Raw genomic sequence first — 24880 nt, forward strand, 5'->3', positions numbered from 1 at the left:
ACAGAACCTCCAAATGTAGAGTTCCTCCCTTTAACGGGAGAGAAAAAATCCCCTCAGCAGTCTAGGCCTATAGCAGCTCAACTTAGTGCTCCTATTTTATTCCTATTTTATTCCTAAGGATAAGCTTTATCAAATAGGAATGTTTTTAGTCTACTCTTAAATAAACTAATGGTGTCGGCCTTTCGGACCGAGGCTGGTAGTTGATTCCAGAGTAAAGGAGCCATATGGCTGAAACTCCTGCCTCCTGTTTTACTTTTATGGACTTTAGGGATTACCAACAGTCCTGCATCCTCAGAGCGAAGGGCTCGTGGAGGGTGATAAACTTCTAGAAGTTTCTCGATATAGGACGGAGCCTTCTGATGAAGAGTTTTATATGTGATCAGATAGACCCTTCTCATTTAGAAAACTTATAAGTTAATTATTTGTAACATTTCAATGGTCTAGGATTAATAGTAATGTAATTTTACACCTAAAGACACATACTTCTTTAGTATACCAAAATAAGAAGGAGTTTAAAATTTACATTTCGAATTCTTAATGTTGTGATTATCAGTCTGTCTCAGATTCTCTAGAACAGGAGTGTTAAAGTCATTTAAGCACAGGAACCACATACATATACAAATGTATCTTATTTAAACTTGTTAATTTTATAGTTTGTTTTTTTACGAGTGGTGCAAAATTTTACGTTTATAATGCATATTTTCACAAACTCACTCCTGCTTTAAAGTTAATGTTATTTCAGGAGCACTAAGGAAGCTGTCATCTCTACATCAATAAATGTCCACTACTTGTCTTTGAAACAGTTTGGGGCACTGGTGCAAAAAGCAACATCACCAATGGACAGATGGAGTGGAGGACAGATATTCACCCAAAAATGAAAGCTCAGTATTTGACAATGAGAGTGTGACATGCAATGGCAAAAAATTGAGCTCCAGAAGAAGACCATAGCTCAGCTGGTAAAGCGAGTTATATTCCATCTCTGAGGTTGATCGTGAAATAAATAATTTCACCATCTTCATATATTCAAATGTTCTTGGGTGAGACGATTAACACCACTTGATCCCACTTGTGTGTGAAAACCCTGCATGTCAGCCACTGGTATGACAGAACATGAACAGGTAAATGTGACGGATCATGTGAAATGCATTGAGATTGCTCAAGTGATATTAAGGAAAAGAAAATGCATGGGTTTAGCTTGCACGTCAGCATGGGGCTTTGAAAAAAAATATTTATTTGCCTTATTATGTCTGGTCAGCCAGTGAAGCAGGTCCAATCTGTGAGTGGGGCAGCGACTATATTCAGCAGAAGGGAGTAGCACTAACCTCACCTTGACCCTGGCATAGTGCACCCTGAATGTAGGGAACTGTAACAGCCCCTGAAGTAACAGGAACTCAGTGAGGCATCGGTATAAATGTGCATTTGGAAGTTAAAGTTAGAAATGGTATTTTACAAGACGCTCACACTGCATCCAATCTGCAGATTTATGTACACATGCAAAAACATACACACACCGGACATGAAGCCAAAGATCATACACAACCCAATGCACACACGTGCATAAAATTCAGTCACATTCCGACACACCTTATCTGCCCCGACAGTGTTGACTGATACTCTCCACTTCAAGAGATTAAGTGAGCTTATGCTGTGTCGGCACAGCTTGACGTCCAGTTATCCCTAAAACTCACATGAGGCGTCTCTGTGAGCTTGATGCGAACCACGTGCACACACACCGCGTAAAACACGAACACTCCTCGATGTTACTGTACATACTTCTAACTTTATCATCAGTGCTGTGATTTCTGTTTAAGAAAACCAATGTGGTCGACACACTTCAACGTTATTTCACTGTTAAAGAGGGCAGTTTGTATGATGAGGTGATTTCTGGGACCATTGACCAAAAACTTTGCAAAAACAGGCTCTGTTTTCTAGAAAATGAGGAATCTTCGCTGTGCTCTTAAAAATAACTTTAGGTATGTGTTTTTCATCCAACATCAATTTTATGTTCTTTAATTGCCACATAGAGAGAAGGTGCCTGTGGTGTTTGTGGTTCCAACTGCAGCAGATTTAACCAACACACTATTAATACACACAGGCCATCTGGGTACTCGCAGGGTACTGATGGTTCACTGGCAAGTGCATGTCGTCTCTCTTTAGTAGATGTTAGTAGATGACACAAAATGTTATCGTTTACAGTTTGAAGAGCCAACAATGGATCCAGAATGAGCCACCTGAGCAGCTCTCGTACGCTGTTTACCTGTGGTCCCGGTTGGCTTTGCTGTCTTTCCTGCACAAAGTGGTGACCAGTTTAAATTAAAAAGAATAATATTCATAAAATACTACTGCTAAAACCTAAAGTAGGTTATCGGGTCCACATCATTGCAGGTAATTGTAGTTAACTTATGCAACACAGAATCACATGTGAGCAGGCCTGAGTCTGCAAAACAAGGGTGATTTATATTTACTCTCCCTACTGGATTGGTTGAAATATACTATCAAAATATATTCAAGTAAATGTTACATTATAAAGGTCATGTAAATGGAGCTGGCGATAACTATTTTTCTCATTTAAATGGACAAAGGAGACTTTCCATTCAATTGCAAAATGTAATTATGAAAAAAAAAAAAAAAACAGCAAATTACAATATGATTAAACACACACATTGCATATATTAAGGAGACCCTGTTTGATATTCCTATACAGCCACCCTTACAAAACAACTCACAACACACACATGCACACACATGCACACACGCACGCATACCAGTCTGACAGTGCAACGTCCTAAGAATTGGAAATTGAGATATCAACAGAATGCAATCATTTGCAAATCTCAAAAAAACTACTCTCACAAAAGAAGCAATGTTACACAATGACAAACATAACTGTATCCAAACCTCGTGGAGATGTGTTCCTTCATTCACATTCAACGAGTGTGAATATTTTCTGTGAAAATTGTAAAATATCTTACTTCCTACAAGTGTGATTAATGTGTGGTGGATGTGCTATGACTGTGTGATTTATGTACAATGACTGTACTATGAACTTACTATGAATGTCCTACCCATGTACGACAAATCTACTATTAATGTACTAGTGTCAGCAGAAAATGTCTCGCCCGAGCTCGCCCCACTCCGTAAGCAGGTAAGAGCATCATTTTCCACCAGTTCCCTGCTCAATCACTAATCACCCGTTGGAAGTCTGAATGTACTAAACTGTTCCTCGCTGTGTTCTGAGTTTAGACAACAACGTTGAATGTCGCTAAACAAGTTTAGAAACATTTTTGGTCAACGAGCACCTCTGTGACACGTGTGTAAAAAACAGTGCACATTAGTTCAGACCCAAACAACATTTTCACTTCTTTTTTTTTATATAACTCTGATGCAATAATATATGGGAGCCAGCAAAACAGCAAAGCATTTCAATTCATACAATGACCTAACAACAGTTTATCGCACATTTTGTTTGTTTATTCATTGTGTGTATATTATCATTTCATTCCAAGTGTAGTGAGCTGAAAGAGAGGAGACACTAAATTCAAGCCAGAATGTGCACAGTTGTTTTTGTCTCAATGTTGTTTTGTTTGTTTTGCTGTTATCTATTTGTTATTCTGACAGTAAACCAAACAGCGTCTCGGAAAATGAAAATGGGTTTTACGTATGGAGTAATAACCTAAATGGATTTCTCTTTCTCTTTCTCTTCGTACTGCACTGGGAGCCTGTAGCTATTTATCTGCCTGTGTCTAATTATTCATTAGAGAACACAGAGAAAAGAGCACAGAAAATGTAGTTGCTCACTCACTAGCAGGCCAGTGTTTGTTTGTAAGCTGATGCATATTTTTCCAAACTCTCTCCCTCAGCTTTAGGATGGTTTTCACACACTGGTGGCATGAATCTACCATCTCCCATAATACCTGATGGACTGTGATTTGATGACTTTGAATCATCAATGTGCCAAATATGATGTCAAAACAGGGTACAACAAGTCCACTGTCTCCTACTACAAACAGTGTTTTACCTGCATGTGGATGTAAGACAGCTGATACTGAGAAGACCATAATCGAATACTTACACTGGTATGGTTGAAAACAACCCAGAGATGTAGGTGGTGTTTTAAATCAGTGCTGTACGCACACAAGTGTCCAGCAGAGTGCGCTGTAGGTCATGTGGCATGTCCTTAAATGTGTCTCACAACGGCATTCATCATTAAGGGGCGAGCACATGCAGCTTGAAAAACACGTGTCTTTGATTTTAAATTAAATACAAAGGTCTTGGAGTTTTATGAGTGATTTTGGTTTTGATTCACTCCTAAATGCCACAGGCCAGCTGCTGTCCATTTTTAATTGGCCACTCGCAATTATTAAGCATTATTTCATTCTGATTAATACTGACAGCATTAGTACACTAGACGTGAAGCAATTTATCCCACCTACATTGGTGGCCTGCTCATTTGTTGTTGTTTTTTATGTATGTGGTCTACAGCGGGTGGGGGGGAAAAGTGTTGACACTATTCCATGTTCTTTACATCTTTATTAAAGTCCTAGTACTCAGGGATTGGAGCTGAAAACAGCTGAAGGTAGTCAAGGGTGGGCCCTACACTGTATAGGTCACCAGTCACCACTCCATAGCAGGACAAACACAAAGAGAGACCGACAGTAACACACATTCTCACCTAACGGCAATGTAGGGTAACTTCAAACTGTCTGGTCTGTCAGAGGGAAATGTCCTACCTGGCTTAAACACGCACACACACACACGCACACACACACACACACACACACACACACACACACACACACACACACACACACACACACACACACACACACACACACACACACACACACACACACACACACAAGCACGGGCGCGCAGATTATGCATCTCCATGCCGAAAGGCCTGTACCAGGTAATTCTTGCCATGAAGTGTTCGTGTTAACCACTACTCCACATCTTAGGAGTTGATTCTCATATTTGAACAGCTCTGGATTTAATATTCTGGAATAGGAACCATAAAGCCTTTGAAACTGGGATTTACTCCAGCGCTAACGAGTCATACAATTGGCTTTGTTACACACTTCCTGAATAATTAAAGACTCATGTTGTCTGTAAACAAACTTTTCTTATACCGCTCTGTTTGAGAACATGGCCTGATGGTGACTGACAAGGTTCCTATGTCGGTTACTACGTCCCTACTTGCCCCAGTTATGAATACAGCAGCAACTTAATGTACAATTATTTCACATAGGAATTGCATTATATGCTGTATATGGAGTCTTTTAGGTGTCATTCACAAACACTATTCTGTGGCGTCCCTGCAGTAACAGATTGTAGGACAAGACTGTCATCTAGTGGTGCTCTTGGTTACTCACAATAGCCTTGCTATGAGGTGAATCAGCTCTGCTGTTTCACATCCTCACAAGAAGTAAGAGAGATCCAATGAGAAAGTGTCACTGGCTTATGATACATTATTAAGGTCATGCTTAATGTGCATTGGTTCCATATTAACTTCTTTTTTGTAATGATAAAATTGTTTAACATTTTCTATTGTGCCTTTTGTGATCGATTGTATCCATCCATCCACCCATCCATCCGTCCATCCATTCATCTTCTATACCACTTTATTCAGTTCAAGGTCGCTGGTGCAAAATGCCGAAAGCAGCCCACCCATCACCGGGCAAACAAACATCAAGAGGCAGACAGTCAAACACTCACATACACACCTACAGATAATTTAATGTCACCATTTCAACTCATGTGTTTTGACTGTGGAAGGTAATTGGATTACCCTAATAAACAGAGAAAATTGCAGACCCTGGACAGAAAAGCCCAACAAGGATTCAAATGTGAAACAACCTTGGTGGGAGACAAATGTGCTGCTGACTGGGGTAACTGTGGGTCCCTAAGCTAGGCCCTGAACCCCCACCGGCTGCCCAGGACTGCAGCAGCCCACTGCTCTTAGTATGTGTGGTTAAAGTTGACCATAGATAAGACTGGCTAAATGGAGAGAACGCATTCCCCAAAGGGAACCAATAAAGTACCTCCACATAATTCTTTATTCGCTGAAAAGTTTATCTGAACACACAAAAGTGACCAGTAAAGCAGAGCAACTAATCGATAAAAGAGTGAATGGATGAAGGCGCATCAGCTTTTTCGGGCTCATTTTCCAACAAATATAGATAACGCTGTTGAAAGATACAAGTTTTAATAAAAAAAAATAAAAAATGTATTCACCATTTTAAGTACGTAGATTTGCTGATAACTTAAAAACAAAGAGAAGTCTCCAGGCTGTGATTCATGTTTATCCGGAAAGCAGATTTGTTTCTGATGCTGTCTAAATAAAATGTTTTCAACTTCGATTTAAATAACATCCGTCTCCTCATTCAAGAGAATCTATTTCTTGAAAAAAAAAAAAACTCTAATTAAGGTTATCCTGGAGCATCAGGTGATTGGGCTTTTGAGAAATTCATTAAACAAAAAAAATGAGCAATCATGAAAAATACACTATAACTTGATGGAGGCTCCAAATTCCTCATTTCCTCCAGTGCGTGCATGGTTTTTCTACAGTTTTTCTAAACCTGGATGCAAGTTGAACTGGTGTTTTTAAATTGCTGGGAGGTGTGAAAGTGTTTCACTGCGTTTGCCCTGTGGAACTGAGAAAGTCAAACAAAATCAGCTGACGCTGAGCACCTCCAACATTCTCTGTGACTCTAATGATGGACATGAATATTCATTCATTGAGTTATACTGTAGATGTTGCTACGAGGTTGTACACTCTATCTGACAAGTTCAGATAATGTTTGTGACATTATATTATAAAGTTCAGGTAACTGAAAAAAAAGAGAGTAACGCGTAAGACCAGGAGCACCCATCAAAACTGATGATGATGAAGGGTCCAGTGAACCTTGGCAATTACTTGCACACATCATCTTTGGAGGGGAAGGTCACATGTCAAAAGCCAGACACTTTGATTTTCCTGGTAGGTTAAGGGCTGGGTGCGATGACTATGGTGAGATCGCAACATAAGGAGAAAGACTGGTCAAGCCTTTCTCCAACTGATATGGCAACGTCTGACAAGGGCAGCGGCTGAAGGAGCTGAGAGCTCCAAGCCCAGATTATTGAACAGTGGAGGCTTAAAGCCAAAAAACAGGAACTGGATTGAGGACAAAATTAACCAATGAGCTGTCTGCATATTGAGTAACGATTGCTTACAGCTGAAAGTAGTTTGCTGGGATGCCATGTCGTGTCGGCCTACCTTCGTCTCCAGGTTGTATCTCATCGCATGCCTGTTGGTTTGGAGGAAGTCCCCTGAAGGGAGTCTGTCTGTAGCACCGAGGAGGGAACGGGACTACCAGAAGAATTAAGTGAACCGAGTCCCCCCAGCTGAAACTAGATCCTGTGGTAGGCTGTGGAGACAAAACACATTCGAGAAGAGCACCACTGCTGCCTCCTTGGCCATTAAAAGTACCATCTTAAAAAGATCAACAATAGTGAGAATGGCTGACCTGCAGAATCAGGTCCAGTCACAAAATTCACTGATCATTAGGTCTGGTCAGAGCCTGCAGGAGGTCAGCTGGTGAGTACGTTGAGGTTTTACTGTTTGCACACACTTGACATGAAGAAATAAATTATCCTGTCTGCTTCTTCATGTTGGGCCACCGGAACTGTTTGTGGGGAAAACTCTGAGCCTGACCACCCCCCAGTTGAGAGGTGAGCTGGATGAGTGGCCATACTGAATGACCTTTGACTTCTGACTGTGGAATACAGAGGCCAGATCTTACTGTGATGATGTAGAGCTGGTCAGAGACATACTCGCAGAGGTGAGCCGGTCCCAGACAACAACAAAAAGAAAGAAAATCAGCCAAAAGACCAAAAATAAATAAGTTTGAATTCATATGAAAAAAATGCTTAAAAAATGTCAAGTGATTGAGTATATAAGTAACTTGAGTGACTAATTAGTAATGAAATGTAAGTGTAGTGAGTGCTTCAATGTCATCGCTTCAAAACAATGAAACAAAGTTTAGCAGTTCTAATTAGTGGCCAGGGTGAGAACAGGGAATGAACAGAGTTTGTGCTGTCCCTCAAAATGACACTGGCTTTCTTTTCAAGTCTGTTAGTGTAAATGGCTGCGAGTGCAGGCAGTGGTGACCCAATGATGTGTTCTGCGTGAGCACAGTGTCTGAGTACAAAATAAAACGGGACAGGAGATTTAAACAGATACCTGTCACACACTGGCTATGACAGCAAATGTAAGCCAGCATTTATTACACTCAAACTGAAATAATGTAAGTTATCTTAGTTATTGCAGCTTATAAATCACGAAAATCAAAAATTCTGGATCTCAAAATAGTGTTTGATAAAATCGTAATGTTTCCCAATTATAAGGCCATTATCATACCTGTTGACGTTTTAAATTTCAAAAATGTTGGTTCATGGTTGTATGCTATGTGCTTTGTCTAACAATTACTGATAAAATAACTAACTTTTAATTCATTTTTTTCAGTGCACCTGTGAAATCGTAGCATGAAGCAGCGTAAAAATATTGCACTCCATCCATCCATCCATCCATCCATCCATCCATCCATCCGTCCGTCCGTCCATCCATCCGTCCGTCCGTCCGTCCATCCATCCATCCATCCGTCCAGAGGCAAATCCAGCTTGAGCACTTGACAGGTCGCCTCATTTTTACTACCACAAATACAGTCAAATACACATTCACATTTCCATAGTCATCAAATATCCTCAAGCTTGTTTTGGAGTGAAGGAGAAAACTAGATTGTATTTAAGAAACCCACAGGGAGCAGGTGTAAACTCCACACAGGAAGGCATCGAGTCCGGGCGCAACCAAGGGAAGAGAGATGGCAGTGCTGTTTGAAATGACTCCAGTGTGGCGACAACGCCACTTGCGATAGACACTAAATGTCCACGAGGTGGTGCTATAGTTCTGTTGCCTTTTTTTTTTTTCCAGGGCTCTTTGAGTGGGTGAAGAGAGAGGGTGCTGATTCGCTAACTGACCAATCCACGAGACCAAAAAAAAACCGGGGCCTCCGATTCATCTTCAGGATTTACACAAGAGTTATCATTTTACAAGTTTACAAGAGACTATTATTCCGGTTTTATTTTGACAACATGTAGAGTTTCGATTCTCTGTTAATTGTGTATTATTTCAGTATGAAGTAATGATTTAAATCTGTGACATGTTTAACATTTATATTGAATAAATGATTTTATAGAGGCTAAAAAAAACACAACAGGAATTTCGTTTCCCTCTCTAATTTCTTATGCTGATATTAAATCAATTTGAACTTTCTACCTTGTTTCCCTTTTATTAACAAGCCCATGCGGGATTGTTAATTGCATTTTACCGGGTTATCTACTTCGGATCCAATTAGTTTTACTCGTTTAAGCAGTTGGGAAACGATTGTATTCAGTACATCGTTTACTCAATAGATGAACGTGGATAAAAATGAGAGGACAGACAGTTGAAATGAATAAATGCCTTTGGTTTATTTGTCCTCAGTTTTAATACTCTCAGTGGCTATAATCCGTAACGAAAGCAACATCGTCAGGGAGAAACCTCAGAGAGTGCAGGTCCCTAACGCAGGGTCTTTCTACGGGTTTTAGAGCATGACAGTGTTTCATTCACCCTCACATTTACAAATAACACCTGGAATTCACTGTCACCGAATTACAAAAAATGATGATGTCTTTGAGATTTACTTGAGAAGTTTAATCGATATAATTAATTAGTTAAAAGAGATAGAATTCTCCTTAATCTGTGGTAATTAACCCAACCTGGAGACGCCGAAAAAAATTGTTGCAATTAAAATACAAAATCATATTTACATTAAAAACACCGTTCTCCACATCTGTGTGTAAATGTAAATAAAACTGTCTTAGGCTCTTTTTAATTCATCATTTAAAAAAAAACAACTTTGAAAATATCTGAAAGGTTTTTCTTTATTCTTTGTTTTCTCTTCAAAATGCGCTTTTGTTATGGCCTGAAAATGATTGGAAGCAGCAAATAATGATTTAGATCTCCGATTAAAGATGGAAATATAGACCAAATAGCTAAATATCTGTTGCTTATATGTTGAAGGATTTCAGTTAGTTCGTGAAACCATTTCTTCAGTGTTACGTGCTCCGGTTACACTTTAATGTGTTTTCATTGTGCATTTTCACCAAAACAAATTATAATTATCATGCACTTTCACCGTTTTTTAAAATAACATTTATTTCCAGTATATTTAACAATGTGACAGCACAGCTTGTAACATTTGAAGAGGAACCAACTCGATCCAGCACTTTGTTACAAAATATTTGAGCTGACTAACGGATAAATGAAAAGTCAAATATAGCATAGCATTTCATATAACCAAATGCAATATAATACAGGCAGTTGGAATTAAACTAAAAACTGAAATAATTCATACAAAGAGAAAAGAAATTAATAGCATTTTTACACAACATTAGTTCAACTTGTACAGCAGGAAATGGGGTTAACATCTGGAAGCTAAGTAGTTTAATAACTTAATGTTGCTCTTTTTAAACATCCCATGTATGTGCGCAAAATGCACTTCAGTATCACCAACCAACTGTAAAGTTTTGGGTTTTCTTTTATAAGCCTTTGATAAATAATTTATTCGTTACTTTGCACAGGTTTTACATCAAAAATGTTAAATAAATGAACGCACGTATCAGCCATTTTTCTTGGGCTTAATTTGACTTTCACAGCTTGATCCTGATTTATTTTGACTCTGTAAGTACATTTTCAATTTCACATAATTTTATGGATGACGTATAAGGGTCGTACATGGGTAATACCATCGTAACATCTGTGGTCTAACATGTGAAATTATTTGGGAAAATTACACATAGGTGAGTTTTGGGTCTCTCTCTCTCTCTCTCTCTCTATCTCTCTCGCTCTCAGAGCAATTGACTACAAGCCAGATAATCCTATTATGTACAGCAGCCTGTAGCCAAAACACATCACAGATTTCAACACTTTTGGCTACAAATACACTGGAATGTATTTCACTGGAAGGTCCACCAGTCTCACTGTTTATCTGGCGTGTTGTTGACGAGAGGCCCGTACAGGCCACTGGCATAGCTCTGCTCCTTGTGCAGCATCGTCCTGTCTCTGATCAAGTCGCTAAACGCGTAGTCCATCGGAGGCCTGAAGCCTAAAGTGGGCATCAGCCCGGTGGTGGAGTAGGGCGTCATGAACGCCAGGCCCCGGCTGTGCGCAGAGTATGCCAGCCTCAGCGGGTTCAGTCCCAGGTGGGTACCCAGCGGGTACGTGGTGGGGTCTGCGCCGAAGTGTGGCGCATTTGGCTGCAGAGGCGAGAAGGCAGAGCGGTTGCTCAGCGTCATGGCGCCGGGGAGCATGGGCCGAGTCGGAGCTGTCGTGGTGGCAGAGGCCGGTGGAGGCTGCTGCGCACTCTGGAGGAGCCTCTCCGCAGTCCACGTCTCGTCTGGCCCGGCTTTATTGGGGCCCTGCCCGCCGCTGTTGTTGAGGATCTGCTCGATGGCCTGCACCACGTCTTTGCCGCAGCCCTGCAGCACCAGCTCCAGGACGCTCCGCTTGTGTGTGGGAAACACTCGGGTCAGGATGTCGATGGCGTTCATGTGCCGGGAGGCCGCGGAGGACGGGGAGGGCTCCTGTTCATCTTTGTCGGTGTCGGAGCCTGAATCAGAACCAAGGGAGCTGACGGAGCCCGGAGTTTCCTCTCCGTCCTTCAGAGGCTTGGATACCGGCGAGCTGATAAAGGACTCGCTGTCACCGTTCTCTGAACCAGAACCTCCGTGTCGGCCGTCCGGGGAGGAGATGCCTGGGGCCGAGTCACTCTCGGTGGAAGTGGGCTTCCCTGCAGACTGCTGAGGTGTGGCAGACCCGGACAGCTGGCTCTTTGGGAACAGCTCATACTTCTGGATACTTGACTCTGCAGATACGACCACAACACAGCAGAAAGTCAGATTTGAGTGACAAAATGCCCAAAGAAAATGAGTGACACATCCTAAAAGAAACTAAACTTTTTTTAGCCAGAGATGTTTTCATAGTCGAGACAGGAACACTGCCTCAAATAGAGAGCTTAAATGTTGTCTAGATAAAATAAATCACAAGAATACAACTATCAAAAACTATTTTCTGGGGTTCAAAATGTAAATCACAGTCACTATAATTATATTAGATGTCACTGCAGTCTGCCAGCATCAAGTAAAACCATCGCTCCGATAGGCCTGTCTGCTTTGACTGTGTGATCAATATTGAGGCCTAAATGATCAGACTCGCAAACTAACTTTATCCACATTGTGGTCCATCATTACAGCTTTATTAGAATTTAATCGGACACTTGTACACTTGTGCGCACTCACCAGAGTTGCTCTCGCTGTTGACCGAGGTGAACACCTCGTAGCTCGGACGCGGCGGGATGATGCCGTTGGCGGCGGCCAGGGCCAGTCCCTCCGCCGTGCCGTAGAGCAGCTGCAGCTCCCGGGCTTCGTTCTCCTCCTGCGCCTGCTGCCGCCGCAGCGCCACCTGCGCCGCCATCACCCGCTGTCTCTCCGCAATCAAGGTGCACTTGGCGCACATGCAGTCCTTCCAGCGGCAGTAGCGCTTGTGGCCTTTCAGCGCGGACACCACGCCGTGGTTCCTGCAGCGCGCGCACTTCGGGGTGCGCGGGTACTTGTCGGTAGCCCGCAGGAGGAGCGGAGGGCCGCGCAGCAGGTTGCCGGCCATGGACACCGGGATGGAGGCTGCTGCTGCGGCCGCCGCCGCCGCCGCCGCCGCTGCTCCCGGGTGGACTTGTGAGGCAGAAGAGACTGTGGGGAGCTCCGGTCTCAGATCCATGCCCGCGATACTCACCGATGTTGTATAACTAAACTAGTGACAAGAAGAAGATGTTGTGGGAAAACTGTGATTTTCTTTAACTGACGCAGAGACGATCACATATGAGCCGTGATGCTCACCATCCCCAGGCAACAGGTGAAGTCAACGATTTCTAACGACGGGCCGCAAAATACGACTGAAACTGTCCAGGTGGATGGAGTGTGGGAAAAAAAGCAAAAAGTGCGACTAAAAAGAGACTAAATCCGGGATGAAGTTGCGCCGAGCAGAGCGGGTATTCCTCCCCGACAGAGAGTGGAAGCTGTCCGGGAGGAGCTGAGGTTGTTACTCGCTGCAGCCGGAGACACTAACTTCCTCCAGAGATTGTCAGTGGATACAGAACCCTCTCTCCTCTCTCTATTGTTGCTCCTACGTTTTCATTAGACAAATTTAACAACAATGTGGCGCCTGTCATTGGCCAAAGGAGGAAGGAGCGATCTGATTGGCTTGCCTTTTTTTTTCGACTGTGTCCACCTGAGTTCTTTTTTCCGAATATGAAGTGTTAAGAATCTGAAGGGAGTTCCCAGAAAGCTGAAATCGATGCCGTCTATTTGAAATAAAAATGAGTTTATAGATTTGAAATAACAGCCCTTATTATTCCCTTCCTTATTGTAAACCAGGTTGAACGTGGCACTGTCCGCCACGAACAATTAAATCCTGAGAGAAGGAAAATTTCTTCCCAAAAACTCTGTATAATTTTTTAAGAGAAATTCGGTTATTTGGTGTTTTCGTTGTTGAGATGTGTCTGTGTTGACACAATTGATTTGGAGTCAATTTAAGACGTAACATTTCCCAGAATTAAAGATAATGCGTGCCTGTATCTCATCTGTCAGGTAAGTATTTATTTATTTTACTCAAGATGAAGATAGTTATATTTAAAAAAAAAAAAAAAAAAAAAGTATATCCCTCCAGGTAACGAGTGCAGGATGTATTTTACCCGCGGTTTCTTTGTGGGGATTGTGTTTTGTTATTTCCATAACCGCGGACTGTTTAATCGTGTTTTCACGTCTTGTGGGCGCAACTTTACCTGCAGCAACTAACTTTGAACGGGGCATATTTAAGGGAAGAAAAAAATACTAGGATATGTTATTTAGTCTACAAATTGGATATTTTTTTATCCGATTTGTATTTTTTTTTTCTTTTTGAAATAATATTTCGTTTTTAAATCGCATTTTCCGACCGCTTCATTGTCTGGGGATTTTGCTTTACTAAAATTAAACTCTAACTTGAATATATCACGACTTGGTTTCTGGTTTTATATTCCGTGTTGAACTGTTTAACTCATGTTATGATTCAGTGCAGCATAAGAAGGGAAAATAAAACCGGAGAAACACATTGCATGATGTGACATAAGCAACCTGTTTTGCAGCATTATTAAAACATAAAATACGAATTTGTCTATTTACCTATGTAGATTAAAAACTTTGTACTATTTTTCCCCATTTAAATATGTGATTTGAAAGTGCTTTTCAATTTAACTGTTTATGATTTATTTGAATTGTCTTCAGATATCGTCATCTGTTCTGTTCAACATGTATCGTTACTTTAATTTTGCGTAAACACAATACAATAAATATCTTGAAATAAAATTGTGAAATGTTAGATTATATTATTATTATTATTATTATTGTGTCATTTTATAATTTTAGTAGTTTTATGGTTTAAATAAACAGTTTATGTGTGACATATCTGGCTCCGCTTTTGCGTCTTCGTCTTATTTTGCTTTTTCTTTTCTTTTTTGTCAAAACGAGAGGAACAAATGGGGTGTAAAGATAATACTTCTCCATTCTCCAATAACCTCTATGAAATAGGCGCTGTGCTGTGGTCCCCTCACTCCCCTCCATAGACTTGACAAACTGAAATCCAATGACGCTTATAGAGATTTACCGTTCACGACGCACAGAGCTACAAAAGGGCAGCGCGCTCAAACCACCTGCTTCCTCACCTGTTCACTCCGCATCAACGCCTGCGGCTTTTTGGAAATCAGATTAAAAAGTTATATGTGTTTTTTGGTTTTTTTCGTGGGTCTTTTGTTTATTTTTCTGTTCTTTTTGAATCAACAATTGTCAGTACCTTAGAGGATGACAAGTCCTAGTAATCAACAACAACAACAACAACAACAACTTGGAGCAGAGGAGAAATGGCTGCTCGGTGCGTCGCAGCAGTGAGCGTGTGTGCAGCCCTGCCTCTCTCCCCTCCCAGACTCATTGTTTACTTTCTGAATCACTGTAAGCAAATGCCATCTGTTTCCCTCGCCGCTGTCATCTGCACCTTAATTACCTAGCCAACAGGCTAATAGAGACGATATTAAAACTACATCTTTTTGACATTCAAAGTAATTATCTGCATGGGCGACGATCTCCCGCGGATGGAAATTGCCGGTTTCGCCAGCAAGTGATAGTAGCAAACAGCAGAGGAGGATTATGGACCTGTAGTTTCACCTCAGGACGGAGGCTTTAGAAATAAACCAGCAGTTTAAGTGCTGGAGAGACGAAACGGACAGGAAAGTTTATGGCCAATCGTTCTCATCATGAAATATAATTATTAGAGGGAACAAAGAGTGGACAATTACTTAAAAAAAAATTAAAAATACACCTATTATAAGGCTTTAGTGTGCTAATTTAAAAATAATTAGTTTTTTTTTTTCTGGTTTACATACCATGTACATTTTCTCTTCTCTTGAGCGAAACGGAAAGATTATTTTGTTTAAAAAAAAAAAAAAAAAAAAAAAAAAAGCATTATGATAGGGATTAGTTCCCGATTGTTCCCCATGGCCCAATTAAAAATGCCCCCCGCGCAATTAAAAGTGACTGTGAGCACTTAGAAAATCCAACATTCTTTTAACCACTTCATTAGGCCTATGCATCAAAAAACTATGCGATGCTTTCATTTCTTTCAGGAAGGCTACAGACGAGTGGGTTTTTAACACCCTTTTAAGATCACAACAAAGGCCATGCTTGACCCAACATATGTAGCAGCATGTTTCCGCTGCCCCTGCACCCCGGTGCGGCTTTCGAGCGGCCTCTCCCACTGCCGCTGCCCCGCCTGCAGCCCGGCTGGGCCCGGATCCCCTCCCGCGCTCTCCCGCTGCAGCGGCCGGGACTGTCGCACACAGGCAGAGGTTAGAGTAGCAGTTAGACAAGGGGCTGCGCAGAAAGGAAACGCACGGGGGTTTTCACTCAAGTATTTACACGCTTGACGGGCACACCGAGTAGGCCCGGGCTTATAGACAAGAGGCTGTTAACCTGCCACTTCACACCCGCGCCGCTGCGCCGGGGACATGGATCAGGCTCAACGCATTCCTTGAAAGGCAGAGTCAGGGGAGCGGAGAGGGCCCGGGGACGCACCGAGGATGGAGCTTTATGGCCCGAGTGTTGCAAGCATACACAACAGCAACACGCAGATTCATGATATGGAGTCTGCGACATGACCATTCTCCAAAACAGTCACATTGTAGTTTTCCTTCACATAATTCCTTAGTTGACGACCTGCGACAAGGGGCCTCGACGTTATTACGCATTATGGAAGTTAAAGTAGACTGAAAAGAACAAAACTGTAGATATATGTTATATTTCATTTTATTCTGAGTCTTTTTAAAAGTACACATCACACCATATAACCCTTATTTGACAAATAATAATCAAAATAATTTTTTAAGGTGTTTCACATCTAATAACGTCCTCTTGGAGTATAATGGTTTAAGGAAAATACAGTGGTGGAAACACCTAAAAGCACCTCCTCTGAAATCGAGTAATATGCTATAATTAAAAATAAAAGACGCCCTGCTACTTCAAGGAAATTGGATTTCTGCTGTGATCATCGAGGGGAAACGCGAAGTCTGGACTCCCATCCTCCTAAGAAAAACTGATCATTAATCCATACTTTGTGGACTCATCAGAAATTGCTTTTGAATAACTCCTTCTCCGGAATATTGATGCGAAATCCCCCCCTCCTCCCTCCACCCCCCCTTAGCTGTGACAGCCAGTCTTGCAAAAGTCAAAGGCAAACATCGGCTTGCTCAGAGCTGGCTGGATGAGGCCACGAGCTGAAGAGGCACTTGAGCTGAAGAGGCAGGCAGAGGTCTCTGAAGCGTCGCTCTTCACCCGCTAGAATAACACTTATTTGTAAATGGGGATAACCCCGTCATGGCGTATGAATATTTCAAAGATTTGAAAGCTCTCTGTCTGCCAAAGCAGTTGGCCAGCACTCAGGCAATTTCTAACACACACACACACACACACACACACACACACACACACACACACACACACACACACACACACACACACACACACACACACACACACACACACACACACACACACACACACACACACACACACACACACACACACACACACACACACACACAAAATACGTTTTTGTGCCCCGAGGTAGGTTGGCAGGGATTATCTTTGTTTAATGAATGGGCTACAAGTATTCATCAACACGGCGAGATTATTGGGCTGCCCCGCTTTCCATTTTGAGCAGCCTATATAGTGGCGTATAACTCCGTGTGTGTGTGTGAGAGAGAGAGAGAGAGAGAGAGAGAGAGAGAGAGAGAGAGAGAGAGAGAGAGAGAGAGAGAGAGAGAGACCTACACACTACAGCCAATTAAAATGCACTCTCCCCTGCTCTATCCCTCCACATCTGCCTCCTTTTCTCCACCAACGAATGGTGCAGAAAAGAAGGAAGCTCATGAATAGGAGCTCATTGAGATCACAGATGGAGTATGGCTTTCTTTTTGCTAGAAATTTGAGAAACACTATTGTCCCCAATCAAAACTCAATGTGTTCCCCTACAATGGTGCCGGCTTTGAGCTCCGCCGCTTCAATTGGCCTTGTTTTTGAAACTTGAAGTGTTCCGCACAAAGAGTTGGCCCTCCTAGATGTCACCACCGCTTCGCTTCAGTGTGTGTGTGTGTTTTGCGCGCGTCACACACACACACACACACACACACACACACACACACACACACACACACACACACACACACACACACACACACACACACACACACACAAAACACAATTAATATGAAGCTGTAATTACTCTCCTTCACGCCACTGCACCTATTCAGGACCCCACTGGTCCATTTATTGCTTTATCCCATGCGGCTGGTAATCCGAATACCACAGGTTTTTATTCGGCCTCTACGGAAGGAGGCAAATCTGGAGGAATATATAAATAAACTGAGCAACAAGCCAAACGAGGCTGAGGGATGCAGGCAAAAAAAAAAAAAAGATTAACGCACACGATTAATCATAATTGACAAACTTGCACAACTGGCTTTAAGTAATAGGTTGCTAAACTATTCCGGGTCATATTGTGGATTTGATGCTCAGTAAATGTATGGCTGTTGTCATGTTTGCGTGTGGTGGGATCGATTTAACGCACTTTTAAACACATACACGTATAAACTTACACCTTCACACATGTTAAGTATGGGGAATTTTTAATATGAAGAATTTAGGCCTAATGCAACAAATAAAATGAGACAAAATTTGTCAATTAATCGACTGATTTTAGCCTAACTTCATTCTATGAATAGACCTTCATAAGGCCACAAAAGTACAGCTTTCGTTTTGAAAAGTGTATGTATTTAATTTTCATTTATTCTTCATCTGGTTTGAAGGTTTGCACACCCGCTGCGGATCTCGAGCTTTAATGAGACCAGGTGTCACAGCAGAGACGCAGTTTCCCTCCATCACTGCAGCTCTCAGAGCGCCCTCTACAGGCAGCAGCCGCGGGGAGTGGAGCCGAGGCTCTAAATCTTTCTGATGACAAAAAAAAAACCCTTTCATTTTTATATCATTATATTTTTGATGATTTCGAAAGTAACCGCTGATCGAAACAATGCAGAGACTCGATCAGTTGTGACGTGATGAGAACATTTCCGCAGATCACAACAGGAATATTTCCCTCTACATCAGGCGCGCGCTACGAAATAGAAACTAAAGGCCAATTCTCAATGTTATTAAAAACTAATCACAGGAAGGAATTTGTCCGTGCAGCGGCAGCTAAAAATACACAACAAAATGATCTATTGTGCAAACAGACAAAGATCATCAGTCTCATTTAAAATGTCACAGACGGGACCAAATTAATTATGAAGACCACCTACTGTTAAGAAAAGTGTGGTATTAAGAGATAATTTTTTTAATGAAAATAATACACAAGTTAATATAGCTTTTGTTTTAAACATGTTGACAAAGGACTGTTTGATGATTGTATGATGTGTAGTTGTTCATAATACAGTTGTATCCTTACTGAGAGGCACAAAATCAGCAGACAGAAATATTATTGATTAAATTCTCATGTATGCATTTTGAATACTGGGTCATATGTATTGACCCAGAGCTTATGTCAAACACAAAGTGACCTGATCTCCTCAGCTGACACTCATTCAGAGGAGTGTATATAAGGAAAGAAAAAAAACCATAAGAGATCAAGTAATGGAATTATTTGTATTTATCTACACGTTGAATGGGCTTAATACTTTTTTAACCTACTTAAATTAGGTTTGTATCTAATCTCAATTTCACCAAATAATTACTGTGTCTTGAAGTAAATGGTCAAAACACGAAAAAAAGGATCTGGGACTTTATAAGTTCTCTCCTTTTCTAAAATAATCTATAGTAATTTCAAAGGCATGAATCTTATAATCCAATTGGTTATATGTGTGCAAAAATGTGTTTTGTTGTTTTCGAGATAGAAACCAAAGTCTATTGTGTCATTAACAAACAGACGTGTGAAAAGAGGGAGAGATGACCCTCCTTTTGTGCCCACCCAACAGTTTAAGCTGCATAGATTCTGTTTCTTTGGGCAGGGCCCATGTCTCTGAGAAAGTAAACTCAGGATGACCCTCCAGGTTAGGCCAGTCTGGGACACAAGCAAAGATCCTGTGATTCAAGGAGCTGCCATGCTCTGCCCATCTCAATGGGTCCCACTTCAAAAGGAGGGAGGAGAGATCACTTGTGTCAGGAATTTTGTTCCCTCGCCAGTGGGCTGCATTCTTGACCCTGGCGGAGCTGGTTAAACATCAGGGACGCTTTCCTCTTTTGTCGTCAACAACCTGATGTTACTATCACCGAGTCTGTGGCGGGGGAAGCCAGCAGAGTAAGCTCATTACCACACAGACACTTTTTGTCCCGGCTGTGTCATATTTAAGAGCTGCTGCTCAGACAGAAGCTGATTGAGACGTCCAGCCAGCGCTGAACTAAAACGTCAGACAAGAATCAATTAAAGGATCTTAATGGAATCACATGCTTCTGCTACACAATGCATAAGACAGAGATCAGTGTTATGAAAGGAAGCAAAGGAGTATTGTTTTCCTGCTTCATTTACAAACGTAACTCCTCACAGGGCACTCGCTGAATTTACAATGTTTAAACCTAAGGTGTTATTGAACAGTAATTCTGTATTTCAAACCTTCAGAGAGAGTAGAAAGGTTTACCATCACATGGCAATGACGCCATTTGAAAGTAGCCTTCACAGTATTGAGGTATTGAGCACTGCTGTCCCACTACACAATGTGTTATTTACAAATACAACTCAGCAATATACAGTAAACTATATATATATATATATATATATATATATATACACTTTTGCCCAAAGTAGTGATATTGCAATAATTTATGACTTATTTCCAGCACCGCTAATCTCTGATTCAAATGTGTTTAAAATGACTTTTCTCCTCTCGTCATCTGGAATAACTTCATAAATTCTAAGATTCATATCTTACAGGGTATTTCAACGATATTGTATGAAGCCTCTAAAGAAGGCTAAACAGGACACTAATACATGGGAAATCTGATGAAAGCTGGATGAGAAATCATTTAACTTTTATTAGTATTGCACATATCACTGCTACATTCACATGCACAACAAACAAAAAGTTAGTCCGACACATTTGCATGCTGAGATTGAGGATAAAACCTTAACCAGCAGCCTGAATCTACTCTGTTACAGATGTCAAGAAGTTATGATAAAAATAGGTTCCTCACAATTCAGAAATTACAATTTAACATTGAACATTTTGGGAAAAAAGTAAAGTAGGAAAACTAAAATGTTGATTTGTCATGCTAATCCGTTGGACTGTCAACAAGCTGTTCCAACTGTCAGATTTTCTAACCTCACTCAGTTAAACACTAATGCTGACATTTACTCATCACACAAGATAACTCATGACAAGTGTTTTGGAATATTAAAGAAGAATATCATTAAGTGTCATGAGCATTTCCGCCTGATTCATCATCATCAGGTGCAGCCGCACAAATCAACGTGCTTGTGCACATTAAGTCCAAAAAGCTGCACGATAGAAACTGTAATGTCACAGTTGAGTGGAGCTGCAGTATGCACGCCCGTTCCCTGAGGAAGACTCAGTCTGACAGAGCAGCCGAGGTGCACCTGTCTGTCTCCTCACGCTCACTGAGCTGCTCACCCTTCCCCTGTCCTCACCCTCGCCCCGAGCTGCACGTGTCTGTGCAGCCAACACACACACACACACACACACACACACACACACACACACACACACACACACACACACACACACACACACACACACACACACACACACACACACACACACACACACACACACACACACACACACACACACACACACACACAACTCTGCAGAACACTGAATGCCCCATGTTCACTCTCAATCTGAGTAATGCAAATGTCATCTCTGGACATTTAACTTTTTTCCTCTCAGAGCTTCAACAAAGTTCAGCGATCTCCCCCAAAACAAACCCAGCTCACATTCAGGAGGTCCTGCTTGGTCAAGTCAGGGTCAACATTTCCATGAAGCACTGAGCACAAACAGGCTTAAACTTTAAACGATTGAGGAGAAATGAGTCAGATCTCTTCTGAACTGCAACATCTCGGTGACACTCCACCGCATCATTTCCTATAACCACTTTATTCTTTTTATGGTGGCAAGAGGCTGGAGATGATCCAGGTCACAAGTTTATCACAGGGTCCCAAGAAGGGACAGAGAGATGCAACTTCATGCATGCCAACTGCTGTTAAACCCGAAAGAAGAAGAAGAGATAGACTATCACACAAACACACACACGCACACGCAGAGAAATAATTGCATTATTTGTTGTACAAATACGTGATGAGGGACATTTTAAATTCATTGGTGGCTCTTAAAGAATTTTCTTCCTCTGCTGAGGAAGCTGGGTCACATCCAGTCGCACACAGGAGCGTCCAGACAGAGAGGCCGAAGAAGATGCTCTCCACATTATTATATTTTTGTCAAGGTGTAAGTGGTCAGCAGAGGTGGACAGAGTATACAAGGTATTCAAGAATACAGCTTATGTAAAATACTTGAGTAAAAGTACAAAGTACTGCCGTAAAGCATTAACTGCAGTAAATTGCTCTGCCAGTAGCAGGTAGTGGTTTGAATGTGTGTAATTAGTCCTGACATGATGGAAAAAAGAGATAAAAACAAAACATGGTGTGTCTAAAGTCTAAGCACGTCTTAAGTACCAAAAATTACATTGTTGTAAAATAAACTGTGTGCTTTTTATCGGCCCTTAGATTTTCAGTCATTAATAAATACGAACATATCGAAACATTTCTAAATTTTAAACCTGGACACGTTTGCAAAATCCCAAACACATTTCTGTTTGTGAGCATTTAAAAATAACTACAATGGATAAAGTTGAACCTGACCTGCAGCTTTTCAGCCACATTTCTCCTTTCAAACAGGTAAATTAGAAGAGACGTCACAGAGTTAATAACCCGAGACTCACCGCTTGTTGTCTTCATCTCAGCATCTCGTAGAAACACGCGAGAACAAAGCAGAACTGACTTTAAGCCAATCACCGAGCAGGACTGGAGTTGGGCGCTTTAAAGGGCGCCCCAAGTCTCGGATACAGAATGATGCTGATTGGTTTAATTTTATGTCAGTCACTCTGCTGTTAATCAGTAATTGGTAAGATTTCTACTAAACCCCGCCTTCTCAGAGCGGTTTTCCGCACAGACCGCTAAAGAGAGAAATCAAGAAATCCTCTATTTAATTAAAGACTATCTGTAGAAAATTAATACAGTTCAGGGCCAATTACTAGTTTATGGGGATAAACATATTTGGAATTAATACAGTTTACTGATATATTTTCTAATTTATTTTTCTGCTTCAATTGTTTGTTTGTTTGTTTTTTGGTGGGGGGGATGTTTGGGGGGACTATTGGCCAGCCACCACTGCTATTAAAGTACAGTAATATGAGTGTTTGCGATTAGTAACATGGGCCAGGGGAAAGGGGAGCATGAACGTTAAACATCAAGTAAAAATGAGGAAATTGGCACAAACTAATATTAATTTATAGCATGATGACCTTCAAATATTAACCTAAACATAAATATTTTTTAAACTTTGTTTGCACATATCTATATCTGTTTAGCTTGATTTCATGTAAAGGAACTTAAGAAAACCAAATCCATTTATAAATGAAATAATGTAGTCTTCTCTGATCACATGAAGCTTTTAACAGAGACTTAAGCATGATCATCATAATACACATTTTCCAATAAAAATGATGAACCTCTTTACTTCACTTACTGATTATATTACCAGAATACGAGCAAAGATGTTTTAAAGATTACTGTTTGAGCTATTATATCTTCTTGGTATAAATGCAGTACATGTTTCTTAATCACAGCAACAATCAGTAGAGTCGGAGCGACTTCTGTGGCTCCTGAGACAGTCTGTTAAAAAAAGGCAGCAATTTCCCGCTACACACGGGTTTGAGGGAGAAATTACCAGTAACTTTTGTTACTTAGGAGCCTATCAAAGATGTCTCCAAACCCTGTGGAACCGGTATTTTGATGAAGGATCTTATTCAGCAGAATAAATGCTTCTCAGATCTCACAACAAAAAGCATCATCTAATTAAAAATAATAATGTGTGTGTGTGTGTGTGAGAAAGAGAGAGAGAGAGAGAGAGAGAGAGAGAGAGAGAGAGAGAGAGAGAGAGAGAGAGAGAGAGAGAGAGAGAGAGAGAGAGAGAGAAGAAAATGTGTTGGAGCACTTGTTTCCATTTCTCTGAATGAAGCCTTCAGCAGAATCTCCAGTTTGGTCAAACGTGAGGAAGCGAGGTTGGCTGAGCGCATTAGGTCGACTCATTCCTCGCGTGAGAATCATGACAGCCGCAGAGAAACTGACAAACACACTCACACACCAGGATGCTCGTGTGAAATACTCCCAGTGCGCCACTCGCACGCAGTCAGGGAGTGTTTCAAAGCAGGTTTGAATTGCATTGTGACACATTTCTGAAAAACTCAATAAACCATCTTGAGACCCACATTTTCCCCGAAAATATACGCAAAAGGATTTTGACAACTCTGCTCACAGAGATAGATAATTGTCTTTTTCACCCCATCAGGATTAACGTGAAGCCTGCAGGACTCCCATTTGAAAGTAGACTAAGTCAAAACAACTTGAATAGACTTGGTTTCCTCAAGTAATTTATACAAGTTTAAATTACTTTAAATTAGATGACATTCCCTCACAGAGAGCAGAGTGCCTCGCTCCACAATGAAAATCTATATCTGAAGTTGGGATTTTACATATATTAGAAGTAGTATTGGTCAATATTAATCAAAATAATATAAACAAAAACTCTTTACAATCGCATACTGCTTAATTTCATTTTCAGACATGTGCAACTGCTGACCCAGTCTACATACTTTGTAGTCAATATATCAATTTAACAAAAAGAGAGAGATTAATTATTTGTTTCACAAGTAATGGTAGAATGATGGTAAGTTTAAGGGGATTTGATCTACCTGTGATCTTTAAATACTGTATTAATGAGTTCATTTCAAGGTGGAAAAACTGTGAAATGCACTTCATTGCTCATAAACAATCTAAACTCTCAGATAATTAATAAAACAAAAATCACTTACTATAAAGGCCAAACCTAATTCTCATCATTACAGATTAGGCTAACAATGTCAGCTCTGGTAACAATTTCAA

General features: G+C 41.0%; 1 protein-coding gene across 1 annotated transcript; it reads right to left on the minus strand.

The window, feature by feature from the left end:
- Positions 1–10211: 10211 nt before the first annotated feature.
- Positions 10212–13238, minus strand: dmrta2 (DMRT-like family A2). Its single transcript, XM_080474225.1, has 3 exons — positions 12970–13238; positions 12376–12883; positions 10212–11942 (listed from the first exon to the last, which is right to left on the minus strand). Exons 1-3 carry the CDS (start codon positions 12970–12972, stop codon positions 11056–11058), a joined length of 1398 nt encoding a protein of 465 aa, XP_080330351.1. The 5' UTR covers positions 12973–13238; the 3' UTR covers positions 10212–11055.
- Between the last annotated feature and the right edge of the window lie 11642 nt (positions 13239–24880).

This window comes from Lipophrys pholis (assembly GCF_963383615.2).
Source record: "Lipophrys pholis genome assembly, chromosome: 10".
Classification (NCBI taxonomy): Eukaryota; Metazoa; Chordata; class Actinopteri; order Blenniiformes; family Blenniidae; genus Lipophrys; species Lipophrys pholis.

Bases quoted from the DNA above. Each gene is read 5' to 3' on its own strand.
- dmrta2 (XM_080474225.1), bottom strand. The intron at 11,943-12,375 runs GTGAGTGCGCAC...TCGTATCTGCAG, and splicing joins CAACAGCGAGAGCAACTCTG to AGTCAAGTATCCAGAAGTAT.